The 12,195-nt window shown below is 42.9% G+C and overlaps 1 protein-coding gene across 4 annotated transcripts in view; it reads right to left on the reverse strand.

The window, feature by feature from the left end:
- jmjd1cb (jumonji domain containing 1Cb) overlaps positions 1 to 12,195 on the reverse strand; it is a 128,831-nt gene that overhangs the window by 13,486 nt on the left and 103,150 nt on the right. For 2 of the 4 annotated variants that reach the window (XM_082151468.1, XM_082151471.1), the window contains 9 exons: positions 12,052 to 12,195; positions 11,619 to 11,663; positions 10,934 to 11,198; positions 8,526 to 10,186; positions 6,280 to 6,452; positions 3,636 to 5,797; positions 1,918 to 2,119; positions 1,009 to 1,223; positions 659 to 811 (listed from right to left, as the gene is read on the reverse strand). In XM_082151468.1, coding sequence (XP_082007594.1) covers positions 659 to 811; positions 1,009 to 1,223; positions 1,918 to 2,119; positions 3,636 to 5,797; positions 6,280 to 6,452; positions 8,526 to 10,186; positions 10,934 to 11,198; positions 11,619 to 11,663; positions 12,052 to 12,195 — 5,020 coding nt within the window. The remainder of the gene's footprint in view (positions 1 to 658; positions 812 to 1,008; positions 1,224 to 1,917; positions 2,120 to 3,635; positions 5,798 to 6,279; positions 6,453 to 8,525; positions 10,187 to 10,933; positions 11,199 to 11,618; positions 11,664 to 12,051) is intronic. The other 2 variants (XM_082151469.1, XM_082151470.1) reach the window with 2 other exon arrangements.

Here is a 12,195-nt window from a genome sequence, read left to right on the forward strand (position 1 = left end):
GCTGCCATTCAAACCAAAGCGAAAACTACACACCAGCAGTCATAAGTTATACCTTTTATGACATGTCTTTATTAATTGTATTTTAAGCTTATTTGTTTACTTTTATATAAAAAACTGAACACACAGTTTTGTCTATCATTAAATCATTTAAAAAAAACAAGAGAGAGACAATGAAAAATGTATAACTGATTATGTTATAGTCAATGTATGCTTTTTCCTGTGAGCTTTTTGTTTTTCATGCATTTTTTTTTGCATGGTAAAATAAAACCTGTAGCTGTAGTTAGCCTTTTATACTAAATAATTGTAAATACCATAACCAAGTTTAGTGTTTTGTTTTTCCGTCACATCTAAATTATATAAAAAAATAAATAAATAAATAAAAAGCTTTTATATATTGGCATAATAGCTTCACATTTAACAACACTCACACAAAAATCTGACAGCTACTGGTCACTACTGTAAAAAAAATTCAATAAATAAACAGTAAATAAAAATAAATAAAGCAGAAGAATTAACTAGAGACTTTTTTTGCACCCACATTTTAATTATCTGGGCATTTTTCCAGTCCAGTTAGGGTTTTTGAGCCTACTGCATATCAACAGCAGGAGAGTACAAGCACAGTCAGTGTTCAAAGGTGAATATGAAAATGACGACTGACCTTTGGAGCTCTTTCTCTCCTTGGCTTTGTAACAGTCCAAACACACCACAAATCCACATTTTTGGCAGACCCAGTGAATGTTAAACAATGTGGCTTCACATGCGTCGCAGCTCTCTCTCACTCCGCGCACCGCTCTTTTCCAGGCGATCTTGGCTGCAGAGCAAAGCAAACAGGGGAAGGATGAAACGGACATTCACAGAGCTCACCCACTATTTCTTTTTCCTTTCTCACTTTTGACTTGCAGTCTGCTGTAAATATACTGGTGTACTGATAACAATGTCTTAGGAGGTCATGTATGTTTTAATACTGTTAAATAAATAGGAATGGCTCTATTGGGCAGTATGACGCACCATCTTTCTTTATCCACGTAGTTGCAGTATTCTCAGTTAAAACCAGCTGACAGAATTTGTCTCCAATGTAGCTGAGGATGTATTTAGAGGTCTCCAGGTCCAGGTTGTTTTCTTCATAACCATCAGGAGCCCAGAGACTGAGTGCCTCTTCATCATATTGATCAGGAGATGAGAAGCCATCAATCCGGATCACTCCGTTCTTACTGTACGAGAGGCTGGAAATGAGGAGGAGAATGTGCAATTAGAGTTTATTTCCTTTCCTAAGAGCAATTCTATAACAACAAAATGAGAAAACCGTTGACACAAGAGACGGTTGAAAAGCACAAGTACTTAATACTAGTGCATTCTGTGAGATGACATTAGACTCGTTTCATAGGACAACCAAGATGAGCCTGGCCTATTTTAAATGGAAAGAATAATTAAAGACAACCATCAAGGAGCCTAGCAACGGTAAGTATTTTTATACATGTCAAAAATAGTTAGAATCCATGTCCCAATCTTTGCCACTGAAAACACAGATCTACATTTACTTTGTGCCCACAGATGGGACTCAATAACTTCAATAAATCTTTTAAACACAATTAATTGTGGGATAGCTACAGTTTAACAAGGTTCAATTCAAATGACTCATGCTCAAGGAAATGTTGTTTGCTTATTTTCAGACAAGTAGAGATTTCATTATTTTAAGACCATGTAATTCACATTTTGCAAAAAGCTATTTCATCATTTCTAAAACCTAGAAACAACCATCTTTTGTTTTTCTTGGCATGTTCTCTATTTTGTATTGGCTTTATATTGTCTATTTCTACTGCACTACAGTTTTTGAATATTTGTCACCCCTTCCTATTTACCATGTAGCCTGATGGGTGCACAGCAAATATGGCATGTAGCTCCTCACTTTATACTCACCGGCGGAAGTGGTAGAAGCGGCAGAAGACAGGTGAGTGGGCAGACTCTTCCCCTTTCTTGGTGCGGATGGAGCGGCACTCCCTGCACTTCTGTAAGTTGGGTCCGATTTCAGAGCACGAGTCATCCTGCAGGAAGGACTCGCACGTCTGTTTTAGCTTCTTTACTTTCCTCCAGTCCTTCAGTACTGATCGGGGAATGCCATCTATTTCCACAGATTGCATATCATAGATTCCATTACTTTATCCATTAAACAATGTACTGCATAAAAACACCACATTTATATTACTCAATAATTAGCTTGGCTAGGATATATCAGTCTATCACTAGGTGGGGATGGTGAGAGAAGTGTGCAGGGTTTGAAGAGTTAATGTTTTAGTTGTAACCACTAGCAAGCGTAACTGACATTTGTGACCTGCTGTACCATTACAGTGACCTACAGCTTTAGAAGCAATGCAGTTACAAAGAGGCTCCATTTTGCTCACAGTAATCATCAGAAAGCGCTAATAAAAACCCAAGTGCTCTTGGAGATGTTTTCCACATAAACGTGAGCATTCTAGGAAAAGCTATTTGCACAGCTGCCATCCAGATGTTCACCAAACACACCTTGCTCTCTTTCTCACACACAGTTAACATGAAACATTCACAACGGCATTCACAATCCATTTTACTTCCATATCGTGGGATATACATGTATATGAGTGGGGGAAAAATTCAATAAAACATGATTTTTTAAATAGTACAACTCATTTATTACCGGTCAAGTATATTTTCAATGCGCTATAGGCACCTAGTTGACTAAACGCTACTTAAAATGAGTGTTCGTAAGAGTTTTTTTTTTTTTTTTTACTTGACATTTTCAGTGACAGGAGAAGAGATATTCTGATGACTATTGTGTAACAAATGTTCCAAACTCAAAGGAACAAGAAGTTTTCATTGTGTGTGAGACCTGATGAATAAGACCAGTACACACCTTTATTAGTTTGAATTAAATATTTTAATCACTATTGTAATTTTTTCATTGTCAATCATTTTACTGTAGGTATGCAATTTACATGTTTATGCCAAAATTTGTAATATTAAAGTAGTAGCGCTGTCATTCTCTACGCTGTGTGCGTTACTGTTTAAGATTAATTAAATATTTAACATTTTGAGGTTCTTCTTTACTGCGTCTGTTTCTAAACTATCATTATTTGCTATTATTGCTGTGACCTTTATTACATTAATATTAATCAGCATTGAATTGCAATTTACAATTAAATACTGAAAATTGTTACCAAAATGTAATAAAAGCTGGATTGAATTGTCATTTAATCAGCATTTAATTGCTATGTACTTATAAATATTAACTACTAAAAATGATTGCCAAAATGTTATAAAAGCTGCATTGCCCAGAGTACAAAAACAGCTTAAAATGTCTAAACGGTTATTTAGGTATTGGTTAAAATAATTTTTAGCCTAGGTAACATATCCAAAAAAATTTTGGTTCACTGGTGGAGGAAGTTACTACATTTTAAAGCCTTTATTCTGGGAATAATTTCAATACAATAACACTTGGAACATGTACTAACATATTCACTTTATCTAATATCAAATGTGCCATAGAAATTAAAATTTACTTAAAAATGTACTAAGAACCTTGGGAGACCGGGCAAGCTAAATGATTTTGCAGTGTATAGACACTCAAGTTCAAACAGTGATGTGGACTAAGGTGCACTTACTAGTACTGGCCAGCTTGAGCTTGGTTTTTTCCTTGGCACTCCGGAAAATACCATTTGGCTTCACCTCATCCTCCTCCTTTTCATTGTCTCCCTTCCTTTTCTGCAGGTCATTCTGCTTCTTTTTGTAAGTGGGCTTGGGTTGCCGTTTAGTCCTTTGTTCCAGCTTGCTCTCACTAGAGTCTGAGTCATCACCGCTCTCCGAGCCTGATTCGTAGGAACGCTTGAGGGTACGCCGTGTCTTTCTGTCCTCCTGAGACAGCTTGTCCTCTTGTACTTTGCTGTCCTTGCCTAGATCCACATCACTAGAAGCAGGGGCAATCAGGTTGACGGAGCATGGCTTAATTAGCTCAGATATGGGATTCCCGCCTTTTTCAGATTTGTTTGTGTTTTTGTCTTCCTCCGAGTGTCGTGTGAGCCAGGCTTTCTTGAGCTTGTGGTAGTTAGACTGGCACACCTGTGCTGGCTGTCCGTTGGGCAATGGGCTGGCTTTGCTGGGAGGATTGCTGGGCATGGAATTATCCTGGGCAATGGTGGGCGAGTCCTGAGAGGATCTGACACTACTGCTCTCGCTCTCAGAGGCGCTGCTGGAACCACGAGACTGTGCCGCAGCCAGAGCCGCTTTGGCCTTCTTCAGGTGAACATAGTTCCTTGAGTAGTCCTGTGTGGAGCCAGCAGAGCCGGCCTGAGGCAGCGAACTAGGAGAGGTGGTTCTCGAACCTCCCTCCTGTGACTCAACAACAGTGGGAGGGCGGATTTTGGAAGCAGTGCTTTCCAGTCTGGAACTACCACTAGTGCCAGAGATGGAGAACGACAGATCTGCTCCATTGTAGCTCTGCGTGCTAAACGTGCTGCTGGCAGTAGAAATGGCTTCATTAGTCCTAGTGTTGCACACAGAATTGGCCACAACTGCAACTGAGCTGGGAATGACACCTGGTGATGCTCTAATCAAGTTTTTGTTGTACTGATCACTGGGATCCTCCAAATTTGTGTTTGGTAGGATGACTCTCCCAGATTCCCTGCTCTCGGCCACTTTCAGGCAGTCTGACTGAGTGCGGCCAGCAAACAATCTGCCACCAAGTTGCTCTTTGGAGACAATCTTGGGACCTAGAGAACCGTCATATTTTATGCAAGTAGAAGGGCGGACAATAACAGATGCCATGGCTGCCTGCGGCTTCCCTTGGCTATTCTCTGAATGCCAGGCCACTTTCTCGTGGCTCTTTGCTTCCCCGCTAGCCTGCCAGGATTCGGCCGAGCCCAGCTCGGCTCCGCTTTTTTCGTCCCTGAGCTCTGGGAGCAGGGTGGGTGGTTTCTGCTGTTCTGACACCTTTCCCGCCGAGCTAACAGGCTGGATGGGGGTGAGTGTGGGTGGGGAAAGGCGACCGTAGGCCCCCTCCTTGCGGTCAAGCGCTTGCTGGGTGGGCGGCCGAAAGACTGGTGCTCTACGCAAGGCTGGCATGCCCTTGGGCTGACTTGAGGGAGAGATGGCTGGGCTGCAGCGTTCACTGAGTGTCACGACTGAGGTACTGAGTGAGTGTATGGGTGCTTGTTGACTGAGCTGTTCGGTGATCTTGCCCACCAGTCCCTCTCCCTCTGGCTGGTGCTTAATGAGAGGGGGAGGCTTGGACAAAGACTTGGTGTGGCTAGAGTTATACGAGCTCAAAGACAAGGGGCTAGAGGCTGCGGGTGCCTTGTCGAAGTACGGATTGAGATCTTTGGATTGGAAAAGTCGTGGTGGCTCGTTTACAACGCTATTTGACAGCGTGGTGAAGTAGTTGGTTTGCGGGAGGGACTGGGATATAGAGTGTTTGTACTTGTACAGATCAGCCACAGAGTGCTCCACCTCTTTCTCATGGCTTTTGGGCTGTGAGGAAATGCGGGAGTAGGGCTCACGCTCTGTCTCTCCGGCGCGAATCTTGGCTGTGAAGGGGGCCATTTCAATGCTCTCCAGAAGGATGCGGCGGTTCTCTTCTTTATATTTGCTGGTGCGGTCGGGCCCATCCTGAGGCATGCGTGGTGGTAGTTGCTGCTTGCTGTGGGGTGACTCCATGTAGAGGCGGTGTAGCTCCTTGTTGTTAGGTGTCCGGCTGCGGTCCGGCTCTTGCTTAAGGTGGATACTGGACAGGCCACGCAGAGGGTCTACAAACACATTCTTGTCCTGATCCCTGAAGAAGCAATAAAAAAAATAAAAAAAATGTAAAACCGTCAACACCGTAAAAAAAAATTGAATGATAGAAAACATTAGTAACAAAAAAAACAAAAACAAAAAAACATATATACCTGCATATCTGAAAAGATCAAACACATTGAATATTTTAATACGTGAGGGATTTGTGCAATAGTGATGCTGGACTAATATTTATTCTGGGGTAGGTGCTAAAGTATGTTCCTTCTCAGATATTAGGTAACTGCAATGGGGGTGGTTCAAATGAGTACAGACATTCAGCGGGCTATAATAGAATAGTTTAATTATGCGCACAGTCACTGAATGAGCGTACAGTGCTCCTATCACATGGCATTTGTTCCACCTCTGGTCACAAGGTATTTAACAGTTAACCGTAGTTCCAGGCACTGCAGGACTGTGGGAATGGATTAACTGTGTGTGTTAATGACAGACAGAGAGAGACACAAGTGTATGCGTGCTCACTCTTTGTGGAGTTCTCCGGGGGTTTTGGAGAGTGGCGGGCTGGAGTGTGAGCTGATCTTGATGGGTCTATGAGGCTCTGCACTGGCTGGTCTGCCCGGGACATGGCTCAAAATCCCCATGCTGTCTGCTGAGGTTACAGGGGTGGGCTGGTGCAGCCAGGGGCTGGGAGTGTTCTGCAACACACAAACACACACACACACACACACACACACACTCAGAAGGTCATAATGCACACAAGGCAACATACACTTCTCTGACAGAAGTCAGAGCACACAAATTGTGCATAAGAATGACTGTCTCTTATTCTGTGATATTCTGTGATTTCTCTCACACATGCTTATAATGAACAATATGAAACAAAGTAATTACAGTTGAGTTACATTATCTTGGAATATTCTGGGTTGACAGAAATGGAAAAAAGTCGATAGGGAAACTATTGTATTATTTTCTGTGGTAAAACACCCTTCATGCCATTTGCTATGTTTCCATGCATAGTTGCAAATTTAACTTATGGGAAAAATGGGAGATAGAGTAGCATTTCCATCCAGTGAGCTGAAGAGAACAAAATCGTCACTTCCTGATAAACAGGTGCTTAAAACCAGAAAGATATAAGAAAAATGGAAGTTACTGCAGTAAGAAAAGGCATTGTATATACAAATTTTCATATCTAAAAATTACTTGCGCCTCAGAGCACACAGACGAAACGCAATAAACCAGGTCACATTATCCTACATAGTATTGTAAGACAGTTCTGGGAGGCAATTATACCACTTTGATGACAGAAAGCGGTGATGACAGAAAGATTAACCACTTTTTGATGACAGACTTTCCTCAGGCAATGACAGACTTTCCTTTGAGACCAAAACAGCATTTCAAATGCTGTGCAACGAAATCCGCTGGTTTGTCCAGTTATGCCGTCCCGGCGCAGTGTCACATGTCTTTTTTGATGCGCATCAATGAATTTATTCGGTTAAAGTGTTTCCATCATAGTTTATGTGCATGTTTTCTTATCGGATAAAAAAATGTGTCCGACTCAATTGAGCGCACAAGTTTTTATGCATATTTTTAGAATTTATGTGCATCTCGGTGCTTCCATCCAGCGTTTTATTATGTGATATCCCAAAATGCACATACAACTAGGTGGATGGAAACATAGCTATTGAAGCTGTTAATAGAACTAAACTTGCATTTGACCCAGAATGTTCCTTAAAGGGTTAGTTCATCCAAAAATAAAATTTATGTCATTAATTACTCACCCTCATGTTGTTTCAAACCTGTAAGACCGTTCATCTTCGGAACACAAATTAAGATATACCCCCCATAGACTGCAACGCAATCACCACTTTCAAGGCCTAGAAAGGTAGTAAAGACATAGTTAAAATAGTCCATGTGACTACAGGTGTTTAACCTTAATGTTTTGAAGCGACGATAATACTTTTTGTGCACAAACCCTCCTAAACTTTATTCAACAATTTATTCTCTTCCCTGACAGTCTCTGATGACTTTCACGTTGTAAACACAGCGCGGCGCTTCCGGGTTCTACGTCAGAACAGCGGCTCAGTATTGGCCGGATCCTGCGTCAGCACCACATGCATGCGTCGTGGAGCTCACGTGAACAGTGACGAGGAAGAGATTAATTGTTTTTTGTGCACAAAAAGTATTCTCATCGCTTTATAACATTAAGGTTGAACCACTGTAGTCACATGGACTATTTTAACGATGTCTTCACTACCTTTCTGGGCCTTGAAATTGGTTATGTTGTTGCTGTCTACAGGGGAGGTCAGAAAGCTCTCGGATTTCATAAAAAATATCTTGATTTGAGTTCGAAGATGAACAAAGATATTATGGGTTTGGAATGACATGAGGGTGAGCAATTAATGACAGAATTTTCATTTCTGGGTGAACTAACCCTTTAAATAAGTTTTAAGTTTGACTGAATTATCATGAACGTGTATCTCTAATCGCTATGAAATGTGTCCAGACATGATACACAACATCCAAGCACATGCTCACACACATTAAGCTTAATTGCTTTAGGATTGATTGTTTCAGGCTGAGTTCAAAACAAACAATCCCTGACAGCAGCAAGAGAAAGAGAAAGTATTTGTCCATCCTCTAAAGGATCTCCTTACAACAACCTCACTCACACGTTGTGCATTTTAATTCACAATGCAAGTTGCTGCAATACGGTCTACATAAATTATAAAGGCCAGGGCTAGTAAACAGACAGGAGCGCACACACTTACCCTCCGTAGGCTGGAGTCTGAATTGACAGCATTCTCGGGATGTACCCACTTGTACCCAGATTGGTAGGAGTGGGTACCGTTAGGGTACTGCCAGATGATTGGATAGAGGCCAAGCTGGTTATATGAGGCACCTCCATGTGTCTGGGCCAGCAACCCTTGTTGCTGCTGGATGAACTGCTGCTGCTGGTGGGAATGGTGGTGGGCCAAGGCCAGGTGCCCGAGTCCTGTGGAATCCAGCCGGGAATGGCTGCCCAGGAGAGAGGATGGTGAAATTGTGGGCAGTACGGAGGACAGCAGGTGTGGGTGGTGCACCGAGTGGCTCATGGGGGGAGAAGAGAGGAGGTGGGACGGGTGGTGTGAGCTGGGTGTGAGACACGTGGTGTGAGAAGAACCATGTAGTGAATGCAGGTGTGGGTGCAGGTACGCCACGTGGTTGCCATCCGATTCAGGACGCACCAAAGCAGGGTCCCGGTACACCGTAAAATGCTCATTTTTGTCGACAACAAGAGGGCTTTTTGTGGATTCGCAGAGTGCCCCACGGGCTAGCACAGGCTTAAAACTGGAGCGGGGTACATCTGGATCAGGTTTGAGGGCCAAACGGCCAATTGTAGGTAGGTTTTCAGGGTGGCGAGGTTTATGTTTAGACACCTCAGGAGATGTATTTGGTTTGGGCTTGGAGGATTCATGAATGCTGTGAGTTTTTGACTTTATGATGTCAGGTGAAGGATTGCACTTGGGCTTGAGGATGTCAGGGGACGAGTTGGACTTAGGTTTGGGTGATTCAGGAGAAGGACTGAGTTTATGGGTTTTCCTGATGTCCTCTGTTAGAGAGGCATTTTTAATGACCATAGATGTATACTGCTGCTGGAGCTTCCCTCTCTCACCCAGGGCTGCTGACTCGCTCACTGATGTCACCGGCCTTATGACCTCAGAGTGGGCGAATTCGATTTTACTGCCTATGCTGCGAGCGTTCTGCGGCTGCTCGCCATCCGGCCTCCTGCACTCTGAGTGGGAGGCGTTTAGCACCAAATGTCTCGATTCGGGGATGTAGGCATCACACTTCTGTGATGCCAACAAGGCCGATACGGCCTCAGAGTTCTCTCTGGAACTGGGCTGTGTGTTTGCATCCTCTGTGATATCAATCACGCACTTGGGCATCCGAGGTGTCCCTGTGCAGTAATGGTCCTTGGGGAGGGTTTTCACAGTGCTTTTCATCTCGACAATGCAGCTTTGTACCTCTGCCGGTGCAGAGGCTTGGTTCTGTGTACAGGAGGCTGGAGGAGGCAGTTGAGATCTCTTTTCTCCAGACCGTTCACTGTCTGCCAGCTGAGTTACCTCCACGGCCACCGGCTTGACGCTTTTATCCTGCATTTCATCCCAGGGAGACAGCCTGTTGATTACACTCAACTCGTCCACGGGTTTGGATCCCTGGGACTTCTCCTCCTCCTCCTCAGGAACTTTTGAAGTGCTCTTGCATTTAAGCTCATTCTCTGAACAGTGCTCTGATGAAGAGTCTACGCTCTGCTTGTTAGAGTTCTCAGAGTCGCTGCTCTCAGAGAGGTCAGACGCTTCTGTTTTGAGCCGCTTGAGACTACCCTTCTTGTCTTCTTCATCTGCTTTCCTCCTCTTGTTTGTCTGCTTGCTTTTGTTTTTAGAAGGATCTAGAAAAAAAGAGACCCACTCTGTCAGGAAGAACTTTCAACACAAACAAGAACTTTGACACAAAACGTGCCACCAGCAAATAATTAAATGCAAGCTGAGTGCATAAGAAACTCAATCCAATTGATTAATCAAGAATGGATAAGGATGATGTCATTTTGTGCTTAGGTTAAAGGCTGATTGAATCTTAAGTGCTGCATTAGAAGTGTGATGTATGGGACTCCGGTAGAATTTATGCACACTTAAAATGTCCATTTCACTGCGGTGGCTGCACTCACCTCATCTCTCACAGACCCAGCACCCTGCCAAACACTGTACTGCAGGAATTATGATGGAAGGATCTAAATGATCTTTACCAGGTGGCCATCCGGCCAAGAAGCTAACACTGAACCTATCCAGTAGAAGGTTTCGTCAACTTGAACATAAAGCACTAGACCGAGCCAAATATAAAAGGCCTTTGCATAACATGAAAGCATAATAGAGGAAAATCCAATCAATCCAAAGATTGATTTTGTTTTAATTCCTCTGAGTGAAGAGCTCCAATTGCTGTTTCGTTTCTTATCAAAATCCTAACAAGACTGAATCAAAGCAATTCAGTCATAGACCTACAGTCCTTTAAGCATAATTTATGAAAACATTTCACACTAGTAATACAAAAATCCTCCACATTCACCATGTTTAGAGCAAGACATGAAAGACAGGTAGGGGAAGACGGAAGCAACTTTAATGTATAAGAAACACACATTTACCTTTTCCTCCACTGTCCGATTTTTCATCTTTGATCTTCTCTTCATCTGGAACGCTACTGTCGGAACCTTTCCGACGTGAAGATCGTGGGCCGCGTTGTTGACCTGGTGAGGACTGCTGCTGCTGCTGGTGTAGCTGGGATCCCTGCTGCTGCACATGCTGGGATTGTTGCTGCTGCTGCTGGGCCTGAGAGGCCTGTTTGGGGGTGGAGCCAGAGGAATTCATTACAGGTCTGGGGCTGTTGGCCTGGGCACGTGTGTAATGACCCTGGAAAAACACAAAAAGAGCACAAACAGCAAACACAAGCATGAGAGGACTTGTAATGAATTTAGGTTATAGAGAGTGAGAGAGAATTATTAAGTTAAAAACCACCAATATGAAAAACACTTCCTTGCTAGCAACGACTGCACTACACACATCTGTAAAAAATGTGGGCACAGAGCTAGGCTTAAAAGAAGAGTTCCTATGGCTCTTAAAAATGCTTTCCAAACCTATACCTCAAAAAATATTTACACCCCAAATTTAATCCATAAAAGCACAGCACGTGAAACGATAATTGGGGTAAGCATTAATTGGAAAATGAACACTTGTAATAAATTAATTCTAAATAATAATAATAGACAGGGATATGCAGGTGGTACAAAAGCAGCTCTAAATCTATGGAGAGAGGGGGGTACGGCCCGGTACCTGAGTGATTCCTGTAGAGCCGCTTGGTCTCCCTCCTGTGGTCTGCTTGCATATCCCCAATTAATGTTTAAAACAGGGAAACAGAGAAGAAAACAAACAAAAACAAAACAAAAAAAACAAGGTGGAACAGAGAAGTCTTGTTAATGATGAAGGGAGCAATGATATATGTTTTCTACAAGGCTCTAGTTTTCTTTAAAAAGATTTAAAAAATAAAAAAAGCACATAGGAACTTTACTTCAAAGCTAGCTACAGACACAATGTCCAGTAAGAAGCACAGACAGACACTGGGACAGACATGCACAAGACAGAAATACAATCTGGCATATATCAGTGAACACAATGTTAATCCAGGAAGGCAGGTGCGCTGATCATCTAGCAACAAAAGCACATAAAGGCATGGAGATATGTGTGAGCTCTTGTAGGTTACACTCACATGGGCAGTGTTGCTGTTCTGGCTAGAGCGAGACCTGCGTCGCGACGTGATACCAATGTTTTCTCCTTTCAATAAAGAATGGACCACATCATCCAGAAAGGTCATCTGTACCATGGAAGGGTCAACGTTCTGAGGCTCTAGTAC

The sequence above is a fragment of the Leuciscus leuciscus genome (assembly GCF_965113295.1).
Source record: "Leuciscus leuciscus genome assembly, chromosome: 21".
Classification (NCBI taxonomy): Eukaryota; Metazoa; Chordata; class Actinopteri; order Cypriniformes; family Leuciscidae; genus Leuciscus; species Leuciscus leuciscus.